This window comes from Euleptes europaea, chromosome 1 (assembly GCF_029931775.1).
Source record: "Euleptes europaea isolate rEulEur1 chromosome 1, rEulEur1.hap1, whole genome shotgun sequence".
In the NCBI taxonomy this organism is placed as follows: Eukaryota; Metazoa; Chordata; class Lepidosauria; order Squamata; family Sphaerodactylidae; genus Euleptes; species Euleptes europaea.
Window position 1 is genome coordinate 13,913,731 of NC_079312.1, and position 17,468 is coordinate 13,931,198.

Below are 17,468 nucleotides of genomic sequence, written 5' to 3' on the forward strand. Positions count from 1 at the left end.
GTGCAGATGTACGGGTGTGAAAGTTGGACCATGAAGAAAGCTGATTCATTTGGAATGTGGTGTTGGTGGAGAGTTTTACTAATACCATGGAGTGCCAAAAAGACAAATCAGTGGGTTCTGGATCAAATTAAATCTGAACATTCCCTAGAAGCTAAAATAACCATACTGAGGCTATCGTACTTTTGTTGCATTATGAGAAGACAATAATGCTAGGGGAAATTGGAGGCAACGGGAAAAGGGGAAGACCCAACATGAGATCAGTCGTAATTCCAGGAAATCTCCAGGCCCCACCGGGAGGCTTGCTTTATGAGTGTTTAATTTGGGTTAATTTAATATACAATTAATTTAATATACAAAGTGATATTTTGCTGCATTCCTAAAAAGTCCCCTACATATGTAACCATGCTCTCCTTGTGTATGAGAGATGCTCTCCTATGTCTGATTTTCCTGCCTTCGTCATCTAACCCACCCACCCCCAGTACTCAACAATTTTACCCAGGATTCTCTTTCATATGAAACTGCTTTGGACCACATCAAACCATCCATCCTTCTAGCTCATAACTGTTTCCTCTGATAAGCTCTGGATCTCAGGCTGAGAAAGACCTTTCCAGAACTTGCTGCCCAGTCAGAGTTGCCAGGGAGTGAACTTGGAACCTTCTGCGCGCCAAGGACATGCTTTACCACTGAGCTAAGGGCCCCCTTCCTCTCGGCTGGATCTGCAGCCATTTTATGATACAGCCAATGACAGACTCGTTAGTATGACAGCTGATGTGTGCCAAAGGTCCCATGATAGCATGTGGAGTCTGTGAGTGCGCACACACACATCGCAACCTCTCTCTGGGTTGCCTGAACCCTGGACAGAGGGCAGGTTTCCCCTCAGCACACTGTTCCTCAAGCAAGACAGTTTAATTTCCCCCAGGTAGGAAATTTCATTTTGCTGAGGCCCAGGCATGCCAACCTCCAGGTACTAGCTGGAGATCTCCTGCTATTACAACTGATCTCCAGTCAATAGAGATCAGTTCACCTGGAGAAAATGACTGCTTTGGCAATTGGACTCTATGGCATTGAATTCCCTCCCCTCCCAAACCCTGCCCTCCTCAGGCTCCGCCCCAAAAACCTCTCATCAATGGCAAAGAGGGACCTGGCAACACTACTGAGGCCTAAGCCTGCTCAGTCCCCAGGTGCACCCCCTAACCATAGAGAACCCAGCCTGCCCCTTTATTTGCATAGCCTCCTCTGGAATTCGGCTGATTGGTCCGGTTGCAGCATGTCAGAATGATGGAAAGTGGCTTTTGTTTACATATGCAAAAGAAGATGATTTAGCTCTGCCTCCTGCCAAGGGCGGTTCAGCTCCCCTGGGCCCTAGATTCCTCCAGTTACCATCTTCAGTGGAAATTAATCTACACCCCACCTGGATATCCAGCTAGGATGAACACTGATATCTAAATAGGAAATCTCCATGTACAGAAAGAGTATACCTCTGAATTCAAGATGCTTTTTTTTTGGGGGGGGGGGTTAAGGAAACAGACCTGTTGCTTCATATCCTGCTTCTGAGTTTCCAGAAGTGTCCAGCAGCCACTACTGATCACAGATAATGGGACTCGGTGGAGTATGGTCTTCTGCTCCAGGAAGACAGATATTATCAGATAAGCTCACTTTTCAACTAGATCATAACATGGGCTGAATTTTGGTTTCTGAACACACCAGAGCGCTCGCACGACATACCTCTGTGCACGTGATGAATGACAGTCACCATGCACTCAAGTGGCTGTGTGAATAGTTCCCCCGGATTACAAATGCCACAGAATACCAAAAAATGATTATATGGCTTTTGAACAGATTCCTAACAAATAACATTCTACCCACACCTCAGTCAATGCTAACAACAGACCATGTGGTAAAACTGCTCTGGGACAGACTCCAGGGAGGGAATGTTCACATGCTCCTTCCTCACAACAAAAAAGTCTCTGCACATAGAAAGGTAGCATTTCAAGACATTAACTTTTCTCTTTGCCATCTAGATTTCCATGTGCAAGATTTTTTAAATATTTAGTGAAGTATTGAATTATGTAATCCCCGCTCGACTGAAGTGGTACAGTTTAAGAACAGTTTTGCCATCAGATATGCTTTACGCAGGCTGGTTCTGATCCATTGATTGCTACAAATGAAGGTTTTAACTATGCCAAAGCACAGCAAGAATCTTTCCCCTTCCTAGGAATTTTCTGATCTTTAATAATATGCGACCACACCATGTTTCTATTACAGTCAGAATTTTTTTTTAAAAAAATTATATCTTATGCAAATTATTTTTTCCTGTGTAAAATAGATTGCGTTCAAGAAGGCAAACTTGTCTCCACTTGCTGAGCTTGTACAGGACTCCCCTCTTGTCCGGATTCGCTTAAGTTTAAGAAAATTAGATAGCCCACAGTAGCTTTTCCGACAGTGTTGATTTTTATATGGCTTTTTCGGTGTGACGTAAGGCCTGCCCGCTGACTGAATCTTTTCCCGCACTCGGCGCACTTGTATGGTTTCTCCCCCGTGTGAATCCTCACGTGGGTCATGAGGTTGCCCTTCTGACTGAATGTCTTCCCACAGTCCGAGCACTTGTAGGGGTTCTCCCCGGAGTGGATCCTCTTGTGGGCGATGAGGTTCCACTTGCGATTGAAGCTCCTCCCGCAGTCCGAGCATTTGTATGGCGTCTCCCCCTTGTGGATCCGTTTATGCCCCGTCAGGTATCGTTTCTGATTGAAACTCTTCCCGCACTCAGGACACTTGAACCGCCTGTCCCCTGCGTGGGGTCTCTCATGCGCAGCGAGGCTGGAACTCTGAGGAAAGATTTCCCCACAGTGCAAGGATTTAAAGGGCTTCTCATCTACGGGCTTTGTTTCCTGTTTAAGAAGGCTTCCACTTGGTCTGAAGCTTCCTTCACCATTAACACTCGCTTTCAGCTCCTCGCAATTGTGCCTTTTGTTTTCTTTCTCGTGAAAGTCACCCTCCCAAGAGGGGAGAGCTTCGGATATCCTGTTTTCTGCGTCCTTCGCCTCCTTAGTTGCTGCTCCTGGCTGCCCCGAGACCTTCGTTCCTTCCTCGTAATGCTGGAAAACTAAGCCTATTCTCATGGATGCGTCATGTGGTTCTACCTGATCAGAACCTAGCTGACGAAAGGAATCTGCAAACGGCCCGTTGCCTGAAGGAATAAAAACAAAAACTCAGGACAGTGAGATACAAAACCTGACCGGCATAATTCTCTCAACTGGCAAAAAACCAATGGTGGTTGGCAACCCTACAAGAAGGGTATTTGCAGGCGCCCACAGGCACCACGTGGATCCCAAAAAGGTGGGGACCCCTGGTCTATACCATCCACACTGACTTAATGGCCAGGATTTCCAGGTCGAAGCAGCAATACAATTCCAAACAGATTTCAGGCCTAGGATTTATGACGTTTTCAGAAAAGGGAACATTTTTTCTTGGAGAATAGGTCAACTCTTATAAATGGAGCTGCCCTCCACATTAGAAAGCCTTACCCAGAGCACTTCCTTCTTTGCTCAAGTCCTGCTTGGCTACTCTGCAAAGTTGCCGGTTCCAAGTGTTTGACAGAACCTGGTTTGTTTCGGAGGGATTCACAGCCCCCTCTGTGAAAGGTACAGGCACCTGAAAGGATAAATGGGGGGGGGGGAGAGAAAAGGGGAAAAACAAGAAGAAGAGTTGGTTTTTATATCCCGATTTTCTCTACCTTTAAAGAGTCTCAAATTGGCTTACAATCCCCTTCCTCTCCCCACAACAGACACTTTGTGAGGTAGGTGAGGCTGAGAGAGCACGAAGAGAACTGTGTCTAGCCCAAGGTCACCAAGCAGGCTTCATGTAGAGAAGTGGGAAATCAAACCCGGTTCTCCACTACATCAGGGTTGTCATACGGCCTGGGGGCTGGATCTGGCCCCTTGAGAGCTCTTATCCGGCCCGCAAGCCAGCCAGGGCAGCCCCCAGCCAAATAAAATACTATAAAAACATTATTGTTTTAAGCATGTTTGTATTTTAAGTAAAAATTACAGTAAAAAAATAATATTGTTATTTATCTTTTCCTTTGTCTTCTATAAAGTTTGTATCTCTGGTACCTGGCATTTAATTTTACAGTCCACATGGCCTGGCCCGACCCAACCAAGTTACATTTATGTCATATCTGGCCCTCGTAACAAATGAGTTTGACACCCCTGCACTACATCATGCTGGCTCTCTACAACCCACACATTTCAGGTAATGGCCATGATAGAGCCAACGGCTACCTAAGTGATACTTTGGGGACTGTCACTTTTCACTTACTTCTTTGCATAGGGGAAAATTAACTTCTGGAACTTACTGCCACAGGATGTAGTGATGGCCACAAATTTAGATGGCTTTAAAGGAGGATTAGATAAATCTGTGGAGGATAAATCCAATAGTGGCTACTAGCCATGATGCTAACTGGAACCTCCATGTTCAGAGGCAGTGAGCCTATGAATACCAGTTGCTGGAGGAGGGGACCATAGGGGGAGGCAAAAGATGCAACATTTTGAAGCCAGGAGGTAGGGTTGCCAACATCCAGGTGGGGCCTGGAGATTGGCCGGAATTACAACAGATCTCCAGACTACAGAGGTCTGTTCCCCTGGAGGAAACTGCTGTTTGGAAGAATAACCTTATGGCATCATACCCTGCTGAGGTCTCTCTGTTCCCCAAATCCCACCCTCCCCAGGCTCTACCCTTAAATCTCTAGGAATTTCACAACCCGGAGATGGCAATCCTACATAGAGGAACACCCCCACCCGCCCATAACAATTATCACTTAGGTAGCATATAAAACAGTACTGCTTGTCACATCTATGGAACTGAGACATTTAACTGCCTTCGTTCCTTATAAGTAAAACTGCAAAAATATCCACTACTTGTGAAATAACCACAAATTGCGACACCCTATGGTACCTTAGCACTTAAGTTTTGTCCTCTGGGAGGTTGGAACCTACAAATCACGACCATGTCCATGTGGTTATTTGGAAACATCTGAATACACTAGGGTTGCCAACCTCCAGGTGTGGCCTGGAGATCTCCCCCAAGTTAGAACTGACCTCCACACTACAGAGATCAGTTCCCCTGGACAAAATGGTTGTTTTGGAAGGCAGATTCGATGGCATTATACCCCACTGACCTCCACCCCCTTCCTCAAGCCCTGTCCTCCAGCACTGACCTCCATCCCCCAAATCTCTAGGCATTTCCCAACCCAGGGCTGGCAACCCTAGAACACACCCTCACGAGTCTTGGACCTCTTGGGTTCTTCTGGGCAACCGGCTCTCTCTCACCTGTAGTCCCCATCTCTTGCTGTCTCGCCGGCCCATCAGGAAGTCCTCTGCCAGGGCCACAGCCTGGGCGCAGCTCTCCGGCCCGTTCTCCCGGACCCAGCTCTGCATTTCCAGGGGCAGGATGATCAGGAACTGCTCCAGGACCAGCAGCTCCAGGATCTGCTCTTTGGTGCGTCTCTCCGGCTTCAGCCACTGATGGCAAAGCTCCCGGAGCCTGTCGCAAACCTCCTGGGGCCCTTTGGCCTCCTGGTAGCAGAACTGCCGGAACTGCTGGCGCCGCAACTCCAGACGGACGTTGCCCTCGTTCAGAACGTCTCCCTTCGCTTTTGCAAAGGAGTCCAAGCTCCGGTACACCTTGCGGCCTTCTCCGCCGAGGCCTGGCAGGGCTTGGGTCACCCACCCTCCTCTCGACCAATGGGGGGCCTCAGTGACTCCTTTGAAGGAGGCCTGGAAATCCTTTGAGTCGCTCCCTGGCGCGGTCTGAGGCAGTGGTCCCAAATCAGGGGCTTGCACACTCTTGAGGAACTCCTGCCATTGGGCCTCCCAACGCTGCTGCAGCACCCCTTCTTCCGGTTCTCGCTTCACCTGGGGCGGGGGCCCTTTGCTGAGAAAGGTCCCGATGCTTCCAACATGCACCACCTGCGGGCCTTTCTTTGCCTCTCCCTGCATCCCGTCCCACGGTTTGGTGCCGGCTGTCACCTGCTCCTCCATTTCCAGACCTGGTGCCGTTCCCGCCTTTGCGTTCAACCTCTTTGAGGGGCAGCACCCTTGAAATTTCACTCAGCACAGGGCCTGACGTTGGCGGTTGCCTCATCCAGTGCCAAAGGGTGGGCGACGCCCTCTCAGTCTGCAAGAGGTGTTTCTTCTGATAGCGGGAGAGAAAGGAAACATGGTGGAGACCAAATCATTAGAATGACAAGCTAGAACTGGGGGTTTGGGGGTTCAAATCCCCACATGACTGAGTGTCCCTGTGCCAGTCACTTTCTCAGCGTATCCTTCCTCACAATATTTTATATTGTTTTATTGTATTATTATATGTTGTGAGCTGCCATGAGCCCGGCCTCGGAGTGAGGGCAGGATATAAAATGTTCAAAAATAGAGGGTGTTTTTTTTTTAAAAAAAATAACAACCACACCTCAAAGGCATCAAATGTCACAGCTGCACAAAACTGTACACAGCTGAGAGATGGCATAGTACCATGTCTCAGTTTCTGCTGGGTAGTTCAAATCCCCGTAATACTAGCCTCCTTTACAGGGTCATTACAGTGCTTTACCACTACATTTCTGCATCTGTTAAAGCAACAACATCCAAAATGGTGTGGTCAGGAAGTAAGGAACTTCTAGTGTCCCATGAGAAATGAACAAATTAAAGTTAAAGAATGCACCAACAGAGGAGGAGGCCTCTGCATGAGTTACTGTTCTGGCTTTGCCTTCTTCCAATCAGCCTCTGCTTGAGGGCTGGTCGTTTGCTATGCATCAGCCATAACCATGTGATCCCATCAGCCCCACTGCAGGGTCTGCCAGATGAGGGTATCTGGTGCAACTCTGTACGAGTCGCTCTAGGGCTGCACCTTTACAATCAGACTGGCAAGTACTGACGAGGGACTCATGCAGAACACACGGGGGGGGGGGGCAAACGCTTCAGAGGACCACCAATCCTTTCTTCTACACACTCGCGAAGTAAACCTTTACACTTCACAGTGGCTCAATAAAGCTCATACCCTGCCAGAAATTTTGTTAGTCTTTAAGGTGCTACTGGACTCCTGCTCTTTTCTACGGCTAGTGACAGACTAACACGGCTACCCATCGTGATCTGTCTCCATGGAAAGCACCATATTTAGCCGTACAGAATGGAAATCCCATCAACCTTGTAAAGCGTCTCTGCTTAAGGATAGATGGACGTGCACTCCGGCTGTATCTGAAGAAGTGAGCCGCGGCTCACGAAAGCTCAATACCCTGCCAGAAATCTTGTTAGTCTTTAAGGTGCTACTGGATTCCTACTCTTTTCCACTTCTTCCCGTCAGCGAAACCTGAAAAGGAGAGGCTATTTTCCTCCTCCAAAGTTCAGGAAACAACTGCGTTCAATCAATGCCCACATTACTTATTTATTTTTTAAAGCTGGCAACCCATTGCCAGAACCTTGGGCGACAAAAAGACTGCTGTCTAAAAAGAAGAGTCTCTCCAGGCTTAAACTACTCAGCTTTGTTCACGTTATGCAGAAAGTTCAAGGTGCAATCCTGACTCCCGCTCTTCTTTGCATTCGCCTGGTTGCAAAAGGTTATATATATATATATATATATATATATATATATTACTATTATATATATTACTATTATTTATATTTATTTATATTATATTATTATATTACTAAATATTACTATTTATATATATATATTTGGTGGGGGTAGGGGCAACAGCCGCCAAATTTGGGCTCAGATCCACTTCAATCCGCTCCTTCCCTCCTCTGATCTAGCAAGTCTGGCTGGGCCCCTCGGCTATCTTTTGCAAACATCCCCTTCCCCCATACCAGCGGGGTCTCTGTGCGCCCCTTTCCCCCTTGCAATGGATTTTAGCTTTAAATAGCTCTCCACCCCCGGGAAACTCACCTCTTGCAGCAAGCTTAGCTGTGCAAAACACCGTGCATCGCCTAAGGGGGTGGGGACGGCTCCAAAGTCAGTCTCCTCCCCTACCAGAGGGAGGAAAAATACTATTTATATATATTTTAAAACACTTTCCCACCCGGGCTTCCTTAGGAAGGGGGACCGAGGAAGTGGTTTCATTCCTCTGACATTTCCAGGCCTTGCTAGGAAGTTACAGCTCAGCTCGGTAGGATTAACCTATTCAGCTTCCTCTAGCTCTGTTATTTGATGTTGAAGAGGGACGTTCCTAGATCTGCAAAATTCCCAAGTAGGACCAGCTATTCCCAAATTTCCAAAATACCCTCCCCGAATTAAAGTCTTGTATCATTTAGTAGCAACCTGAGCATTTCCATAGTGCCGACTAGTTTAGTTAACGTTCATTTTAATTTGTGCAGTGTTCAATTTAATTACTTCCACCACAATTTTTAAAAACTTATTTTTTATACCCCAACAGATCACAGGATATAAAATCCCTGCATTAGGTCTAGAGCATGCTGAAGACTTGGACTGGGGAATCGTGATCCATCTTTTGCCAAAATGAGCACAGTAAATTGTGTTTGTAATGTCCAAATCAATGTATTACAAGGCAAATTCAAAAAGGAATATCATCAAGAATGCACTTTGATTACTTTATTTATTAGTGATACATTCCTTGATGAGATCAGATGCCATTGTTCTTTTCCTCACAGTATCTTCTTCAGGCTGGTTGCCAACTGACCAGGACATACAGCTTGGCCTGCTCCTGTGCTTCTAAGAAGGGTTTGTTGTGCAGAAATGAGCAGGGCATTCAGTTAAAAAAATTCAGGGAGAAAGCAGTGGGAGAGTATCTACTTTGCATGCAGAAGATCCCCAGTTCAATCCCCAACAAAATGGAACCTCCATGAACAGAGGCAGCATACCTTTCCTGGGGGGGACAATCATAAGGGGAGGCTTTGGCCTGCTTGTAGGCTTTCCAAGTGGCCTCAGGTTGGCCACTGTAGGAAACAGGTGCTAGACTAGATGGCCTGATCCACCCAGCAGGGATTATCTTATGATACAGTTGGCCAAGAATCTGGAATTCGGCTTGTTTGGGAGGGTTTGCTGTGAATCAGGTCCAAAGTTTGGGGATTTTATTATATCCAACTGAGCAAACATTGTCTGGGTTGGGGTACCAGCTGAGAGTTGTCCACTCCTAAAGTAGATTATTGTACTCAGAAGAACTTATGAAGTCAACTTACTGGGTCAAACCATTGGTCTATCAAAGTCAGTGTTGTCTAGTAGGCGTTCCAGGGTCTCAGGATAGGGTTGCCAGCTCCATCTTGGGAAATACCTGGAGATTTTTGGGGCGGAGCCTGAGGAGGGCAGGGTTTGGGGAGGGCCTTCAATGCCATAGAGTTCAATTGCCAAAGTGGCCATTTTCTCCAGGTGAACTGATCTCTATCAGCTGGAGATCAGTTGTAATAGCAGGAGATCTCCAGCTAGTACCTGGAGGTTGGCAACCCTATCAGGAGGAAGCCTTTCACATTACCTACTACCTGATCTTTTTTTAAAACTGGAGGAACTGGGGATTGAACCTGGAACCTTCTGCACACAAGGCAGATACTCCACCACTGAGTCACGGACCCATTCTGGCAACAACATGCAGAAACTCAGGCCTGGAAATTCTAGCTAGTTCAGAGTACAACAGCCTGGCTGTTAAGATGTATAGATGGGAAGGGATGTACTTTGCCTGCCTTTAAGTATCTCCACTGCCTGCTAGCTTGCTTATGAGTACAATCAAAGCCGGGCATTGAAGTACCTCCCCTCCCAAACCCCGCCCTCCTCAGGTTCCGCCCCCAAAACCTCCCACCGGTGGCAAAGAGGGACCCCTTCAATTGTGCGTATAACCTATAAAAGCCATGTGCTCTGTGTCGGATGGATGTGCCCATCTCCATTCATGCAAGGAGATGCCACTGGTGGTTTTTGGCTCACCCAGCTGAAAAACATAAAACTGTTTTCCAGGATCAGATCAAAGGCCCACCTAGTCAAGCAAGCAACCACCCAAATGCACCCAAAACCCACAAGCAAGATGTGAAGACAACTTTCCTCTTAGGTCATTCCAAAAACAATTGGTGTTCAGAGGTAGACCATGGTAGTTTTATCTAGCTACCATGGCTAAGAACTATTCACAGACAGAGTTCATGATACTTTTTATTTATTTATTAAAACACTTTTACCTGGCTTTTCCTCATGATTCAAGGGAGCTTACAATAATAGTTTAAAAACATTTCCCAATTAAAACCAAAATAAAGTTACAAACCCCAAATCTCTCTTTTCCTAATCCCCTAGTGAATATCATTAGTTAATTTCCTTTTCTGTTTCTATAGTCAAATTTCATTGGGGTGCCCACCCCACCCCCCGCCCAATTTCTAATAATATGGGAACAAACAATCTCTTCACCTTCACTTTCTCCAGACCAACCATAATTTTCATTCTAACTGCTTATTTTCTAAACCCCAGTCGCTTCAGATTTTCCACACAGTACTGGTTTATGAAGAAGATTTTTGGTTACCTTATTTTTAAAAAGGCTATATTGACAACTGAATAGCTAACGTAAGTCATAGCGTGGCTTAAGTGTACTTTGAAAGTAGAGTATGTTTTATACACGCACACAAAGATTTTACACAGAATAGTTTATTTAAAAGAAAAACTCGATCGATAATGCAGCATTTCCCCAGGCGCAATGCGATATGGCCTCTCTGTACTCCAGAGTTATGTCAGGTTCCTAACTGAATGCAAGGTCTGATCAGGCTCTTGACATAAGTTCAGGCCAAGTTCTGGCCACAAGTCAAGTCTTTGGTTCCCAGGGTTTTGAAGCTCCTGTGTATACGGTACTTTCGTTTGTGCCACAGCTGCAGAATGTTTTGTCTCCGCTCATGAGAACCACTATCTCGCTGTTGCCTAGCAATGTTTACCTTATTCTTCTGCACTAGTGTTTTTAAGCAAGTAACCTCCTAGAGATCTCTAATGCTAACCTTGCTTGCCTGTGAGCGGTCAGTTCTTTAATTTGCCTGTTAGTTCCTAATAAAGTATTACTGCTTCAGATCTACCTGTCTGGATGAGTTTGCTTGAGGGATACTAGAAGCAGATAAAGTGGCAAAACAGATAAATTACTTTAAATTTGGTATGGGAAAGAGGTATTTTGTCACACTAACACATACCTACCTTGATATATCTAATTACTAGGACACTGTATTTTATAAATCTCCTTAATGAGGGTGGGAGGAGAACTTTAAGATAATATGGTGTTGGGAAATGCCATCAAGTCCCAGACAACTCATGGTGTCCACTCATGGGGCTTCCTATTCAAGAGACAAAGAGGTGGTTTGCCATTGCCTGCCTCTGCATAGCAACCCCAACTGCCTTGGTAGTCTCCCATCCAATTACTAACCACGGCCAACTCTGCTTAGGGTCCAGGATCGGATGGGAGCGGGCTAGCGTGGGCCATCCAGGTCTGGCCAAAGAGAATGTAGCCATAAAGAATTCAGCACACTCAGCTCAATGTCCATCCATTAACCTATTAGACAACCAAACTTTCCTGGGCCCAATTCTCTCGCCTTGACTTGACTGACTGTTCTCATCCACCAGGTAGGCACAGATTGGACTAGCAGTAACAACTCTTGGCCTGGACCCAACTGGCAGCAAAGACAGGCCAAAGCCTCACCTATCGCCACCTCCTGTGTTTCTGCCAGGTTAAGTCCTAGCCAAACACTCCCTGTGAAGTTGTCAGGCCTGTATTAGACAGTTTTTCTGACTCCCGTGTGAGTTTTTTCATGCGAACTAAGGCCCGCTTTCTGACTGAACCTCTTCCCACATTGAGTGCATTTGTATGGTTTCTCACCCGTATGGATCCGCATGTGGGTCACAAGGTTCCCTTTCTGATTGAAGCTCTTCCCGCACTCCGAGCAAACGTAGGGGTTCTCACCCGTGTGGATTCGCTCGTGGATGACAAGCTTGGACCCCTTGGGGAAGCTTTTCCCACAGTGGATGCACATGTAGGGGTTCTCTCCCCTGTGCATCCTCTCGTGGATCATCAGGTAACACTTCCGGTTGAAGCTTCTCCCACAATCTGAGCAGCTGAAAGGCCTCTCGCCCACGTGGGTCTTGATGTGTTCCCGGAAGACGGAACCCTGGCCAAAGTTTTTGCCGCAATAACAGCATCGGTATGGGGCCTCCCCGGCATGGGCTCTCAGATGTTCCTTAAAGCTGGAGCCGTGGCTAAAGCTTTTCCCACAGTGGGTGAAACTGTTCACGTTATTCTCTCCCAGGCGGGTTCTCTCCTGTCTGTGATCAAAGCTGTTTCTGTCATACGACACGTGTAGTTTCTCTCCAGTGTGAACATTCTGGGGTTCCATAAGGTCAGAAGATGCAATTTTTACCTCAGAGTAGGAGACGGCTGGCTGTACTTTAACTCCTTTCCCCTCTTTTGCACAGAAAACAGATTCCTCCACATCCCTCTTCTGATGGTTTCCCTGCTCACTCATTCTTTTCTTATTGTTCTGGAAGTTTTCAACTGTTCCCAAAGATGCCATATTTAGTTTTGTTTGTTCAAGGTCTTCCCGACGCAGGGAAACCCTCTCATTCTCCCACTGCTGTCCATTACCTGCAGGAATTTACATACATTTTACTTGTTTTATTACATTTATAGCCTGCCCCCTCCCCGTGTCCTTTCTTCACAATGGCCCCACATACTTTCCTGAAGCACCTGGCTTTCCTGAAGAAGAATCATAGAATCATAGAGTTGGAAGGGACCACCAGGGTCATCTAGTCCAACCCCCTGCACAATGCAGGAAATTCCAAACTAACTCCCACACACACACACCCAGTGACCCATACTTCATGCCCAGAAGATGGCCAGGGTGCCCTCCCTCTCATAGAAGGTCACAGAATCAGCATTGCTGACAGATGGCCATCTAACCTCTTTTTAAAAACCTCCAGGGAAGGAGAGCTTACCACATCCCGAGGAAGCCTGTTCCACTGAGGAACAGCTCTAACTGTTAGAAAGTTCCTCCTAATGTCTAGACGGAAACTCTTTTGATTTAATTTCATCGTGTTGGTTCTGGTCCGACCTTCTGGAGCAGAAGAAAACAACTCGGCACCCTCCTCTATATGACAGCCCCTCAAGTACTTGAAGATGGTTATCATGTCCCCTCTCAGTCTTCTCCTCTTCAGGCTAAACATCCCCAGCTCCTTCAACCTTTCCTCATAGGACTTGGGTCTCCAGACCCCTCACTATCTTGGTTAGCCTCCTCTAGACCCATTCCAGCTTGTCTGGAGAGTTGGTTATATATGCCGACTTTCTCTACCACTTAAGGGAGACTCAAACCAGCTTACAGTCACCTTCCCTTCCCCTCCCCACAACAGACACCCTGTGAGGTGGGTGAAGCCTGGGGAAGTGCCCATGGGTGCCAAGGTGCCTACAGGAGCCATGTTGGGGAACTGCTGTAAAGACTCTTGCAGTGTAAACACAAGCAACATCAGCTTCACCTATTAAGCCCTGCTCGTGAAACTGAAGGTGGCATGAGCCTACCTTTCCAATGTCCCAAAATCACAGACCCTTTACTTACTTGGCACGGCCACCCCTTCATCATACTCCTGCTTGGATTCCCTGCAGGTCCAAGCATCCGGCAGCAGAACCCGGCCCGCCTCAGAAGAATCTGCAGTTGCCTCCACATATGACACCAGAACCTGGAAGTACAGGAAGGGGAAAAATCATTCAGAGAGGGCAGTGCTGCAACTAAGGGCCGGGGTTCACCCCAATGTGCCTGACCCTTGTCAGTTGATCCCCCCCACACACACACATGCAGTCCAATGGGACAGAAACAAAGGGTGAGGTATCATTCTCATTCAGGTTAGGGCCGCAGAAAGAGAGTTCCAGTGGATAAGGATCTGGAGTTGTGCTCTGAAAGGGCTCTGGGTCAGTCATTAAGGTCTGGTTCCCACATGGAAGAGAAGGCAGAGGGAGCTATGGTTCAGTACTAGACCAAGGGCTTTGCCTGCAGAAGGTCCCAGGTACAATACCCAGTATCTCCAGCTGAAAGGATTAGGAAGCAGGTGATGAAGAAGCTTTTACAAAAATAGGGCAGTAGACATACGATAGCAGCAATCTACAGCAGCGAGGCTTGCTCTTTGACATGTCACCTGTGGCTTTTCTGAGCACCATTCCCAAATGTGGCTATTGCCCTATATTATAGAAGAAGAAGAGCTGGTCTTTATACGCTGACTTTCTCTACCATTTAAGTTAGAATCAAACCTTCCCTTCTCCTCCCCACAACAGACACCCTGTGAGGTTAGGTGGGGCTGAGAGAGTGTGACTAGCCCAAGGTCACCCAGCTGGTTTCGTGTGTAGGAGTGGGGAAACAAATCCAGTTCACCAAATTAGCATCTGCCGCCCATGTGGAGGAGTGGGGAATCAAACTCGGTTCTCCAGATCACATTCCATCACTCCAAACCACTGCTCTTACGCTGGCTATAGGAAAGTGGGCAAGGTCTTTGCTCCATGGGCCTTGTGTTAGCAGGTGGTTCTTATTATATAACAGCTGCTGCCAGAGAAACAGGAAATCCAGACTGAGATGTAGGCCTCATGCAGGGGTGGATATCAATGTGCCTCTTCTGGTTGAGGGTAACTTCAAATACAAGACTCACCGTAAAAGACAATAATGGTAGAAGAAGAGTTGGTTTTTATGTGCTGCCTTTATCTTTTAAGGAGAATCAAACTGGCTTACAATCTCCTTCCCTTCCTCGCCCCACTTCAGACACCCTATAAAGTAGGTGGGGCTGAGAGAGCTCTAAGAGAGCTGTGACTAGCCCAAGGTCACCCAGCAGGCTTCATCTGTAGGAATGGAGAAACCAACCCAGTTCTCCAGCTCATGTGGAAGAGTTGGGGAATCAAACCTGGTTCTCCAGATTGGAGTCCACTGCTCTTAACTATTACACCACACTGGCTCTCAGGCAGGAAAAGTTGAAGGCAGTAGGAAAAGAGGAAGACCAGGCATGAGATGGATTGACTCAATCAAGGAAGCCACAGCCTTCAGTTTGCAAGACCTGAGCAAGGCTGTTAATGATAGGATGTTTTTGGAGGTCAATAATTCATAGGGTCTCCAAAAATCAGAGGCAACTTGAGGGCACTCAACACACACGCAAATGCAAAGACAGCTCTCCATGTGCTGCAGTGAGTCCCACTGACCTATGATGTTTTCGATATTCTCCAGGATACTGATTCTGCCAATAAGGTCATTTCTGTTGGACCGCCTATCAGAAACGGGCTCCTACTACACTTTCTATACCAGTTGCATTTTCTGACGAACATTGTTTTCCAGTCACTCTGTGACCACAATATATGAGGAACATTTAAACAAAAGCATGAACTACCAATACCACTGAGGAAGTAGAGTCCCGACAGTTGTCCCCTTTCAGTTTCTTTTAAAGGGCATTTAAATACTCATTCCTAATACTTCCCGCAACTTCAAAATCCATGTTGTGGTGAAACTTTAAAAGGGGTATTAGGACATTCCAGGCATTAAATCAGCAAGTGGATGATTGGTGCTCATGGGGAGGAGGGGAGTAAAAAATAGACCCATGTGAACAATCAATGCAGAGTATTAAACATGAAGAAATATAGCAGAGATCACCAACATGGTGTCTGTGGGCATCACAGTGCCAAATAACACCTTTCCTGGCACCTCCAAAGTCTTCTAGAAAGTGGGCAGGGTTAGGTAAGATTTTTGCCAAGCTGGCCTTCTAATTGGCTGTGCAGGTTTTTAAAAAAACTGCTTTAGCAGCAACTGCCACCACACCTCAATGATCTTCACTGTGTGACTGTGGGAAGTTGTGTGTAAGCAAGAAAATATTTTTGAGAGTAGTGTTCATTTAAAAAGGCAACCTGTTAAGCAGAGCTTCTTCCTGAAATGTTGAACAGCTCCTATTAGAGCTTCACATAATTTCACTCCATGACATTTTGTAGTTGGCTCCGCCTCCTGAGGCAGCCATTTTGTGGCTGTGGCCACCACTCTGTCAGAATTCCAAAGGTGCCCCCAAACTCAAAAAGGCACCCCCCCAAATATAGAAAACACTCTAAAATTGACATCTCTCTCTCTCTCTCTCTCTCTCTCTCTCTCTCTCTCTCCGAATAATGCTTACCTGGAAGTGAGCCATCCCCCTGAATAAAATGGGACTTACTTCCAAGTAAACATGTATAGGATTGAACAACAATTTGTGTCCTTTGACTTTCTTTCGCCAAGAAAACGACAGACAAGGAAGTCCTTCTTCACCCAAAAGGGGGAGGAGGCGGAATGTTACGCTGACAGAAGAAGGGGTTACTCATCCGACAAAGATGATTGCAAAGGGGTAGCCATGTTAGACTGTCGCAGCAAAATAAAACAAATGTCAACTGGCACCTTCTGGACTAGCAACGTTTATTTCAATAGGAGCTCTGGCAAGTGACTGCTCGCTTCCTCACCTGACAAAGACAATTCTAAAGAGACCTGTTGGAACAGAGAATGTGGATGAAATTACAGACAGACTACAGCCCAATACACAATCTGGACTGGTGATTCTGTGCAATTCAGAAAAAAAGAAAAGACGTTAAAGAGCCTGTTAAATAACCCGTCATCGTGGTCTTCTGCCAATTGCTGTGTTCGGTGAAGGACGCCCCTGATTTTTGACATTGTTTGCACTTTGACACCTACGAACAAAGAAGAAGCGTCACATCAAATGATGCAACGGGCGATTGTCACTGTGAAATCCGATTATGATATTTTTGCAATTATGCCATGCGCAAGGGTTAAAAAGGAAAGCATGGCGCAGTGACATACCCACGCTTCTATATCCCGTGTCATTCTTGGTCAGTAATATCGCTGCTTTATCGCCATTCTGGTTTTGACAATGCCTCTGTGGCTCCTGCGGCTACTACCGTGGAAGTCAGCGAAGATCTGCCGGGCATTGGGCAGAGTTTGGACAACTAACAGCTTGCCATAAAATAGTTCTCCTCCTGCGGGGAATGAAGAGCACAGAAATGTTAATGGGAAGGTGTTGAACCACAAAACAGCTGCCTCTTGACTACACCGCAGGGCCCACAGGAAGCCCTTTCTCTCAGCTTCAGCCCCTCCAACAGCCAACAGGGAAAGGATACTTTAAAGATTGTATTTCCAGCACAGTTTTTGTAACGAACTCACCGGCAACATTTCCATCCAGAGGGGCGTCATCAGCCACGGCTGTCTTCATGGCGAATGAATGAATAAAAATTATATGAAGCGCAAGAGAAAATACACCCCAAGAACAGAATTGTGGAAGAAGAGAAGTGCTTCATGAGTCACAGTTTCAAACACTTTCAGCACCAACACTGTTCGTATCAACTGGCTACCTATGAAGATTCGATAATGTCTCTTTTAAAGTACTTTCTGTATACAGGAGCTAAATCTGTACCATGTTGCAGCTGTCTATGAGAAGCCATAGAAATCAGTTTCTGGGAAATCTGAACAGGAAGC

At 46.5% G+C, this 17,468-nt stretch overlaps 2 protein-coding genes across 2 annotated transcripts; both read right to left on the reverse strand.

Annotated features, from left to right (window-relative positions):
* Positions 1–2,311: 2,311 nt before the first annotated feature.
* Positions 2,312–6,038, reverse strand: LOC130488505 (zinc finger and SCAN domain-containing protein 31-like). The gene is made up of 3 exons (XM_056862180.1): positions 5,328–6,038; positions 3,525–3,651; positions 2,312–3,187 (listed from the first exon to the last, which is right to left on the reverse strand). Exons 1-3 carry the CDS (start codon positions 6,036–6,038, stop codon positions 2,334–2,336), a joined length of 1,692 nt encoding a protein of 563 aa, XP_056718158.1. The 3' UTR covers positions 2,312–2,333.
* Positions 6,039–11,720: 5,682 nt separating this feature from the next.
* On the reverse strand, positions 11,721–16,820 carry LOC130493538 (zinc finger and SCAN domain-containing protein 2-like). The gene is made up of 3 exons (XM_056867329.1): positions 16,797–16,820; positions 13,551–13,671; positions 11,721–12,586 (listed from the first exon to the last, which is right to left on the reverse strand). The coding sequence occupies exons 1-3, from the start codon at positions 16,818–16,820 to the stop codon at positions 11,721–11,723; spliced, it is 1,011 nt and encodes a 336-aa protein (XP_056723307.1).
* Between the last annotated feature and the right edge of the window lie 648 nt (positions 16,821–17,468).

Bases quoted from the DNA above. Each gene is read 5' to 3' on its own strand.
- LOC130488505 (XM_056862180.1), bottom strand. From the start codon at position 6,038: ATGGAGGAGCAGGTGACAGCCGGCACCAAACCGTGGGACGGGATGCAG. The intron at 3,652-5,327 runs GTGAGAGAGAGC...TTATCCTTTCAG, and splicing joins GCAAGAGATGGGGACTACAG to GTGCCTGTACCTTTCACAGA. The intron at 3,188-3,524 runs GTAAGGCTTTCT...TTATTCCTTCAG, and splicing joins CAAAGAAGGAAGTGCTCTGG to GCAACGGGCCGTTTGCAGAT.
- LOC130493538 (XM_056867329.1), bottom strand. From the start codon at position 16,820: ATGACACGGGATATAGAAGCGTGG. The intron at 13,672-16,796 runs GTATGTCACTGC...CTGTACTTCCAG, and splicing joins CACGGGATATAGAAGCGTGG to GTTCTGGTGTCATATGTGGA. The intron at 12,587-13,550 runs GTAAGTAAAGGG...AAATTCCTGCAG, and splicing joins TGAAGGGGTGGCCGTGCCAA to GTAATGGACAGCAGTGGGAG.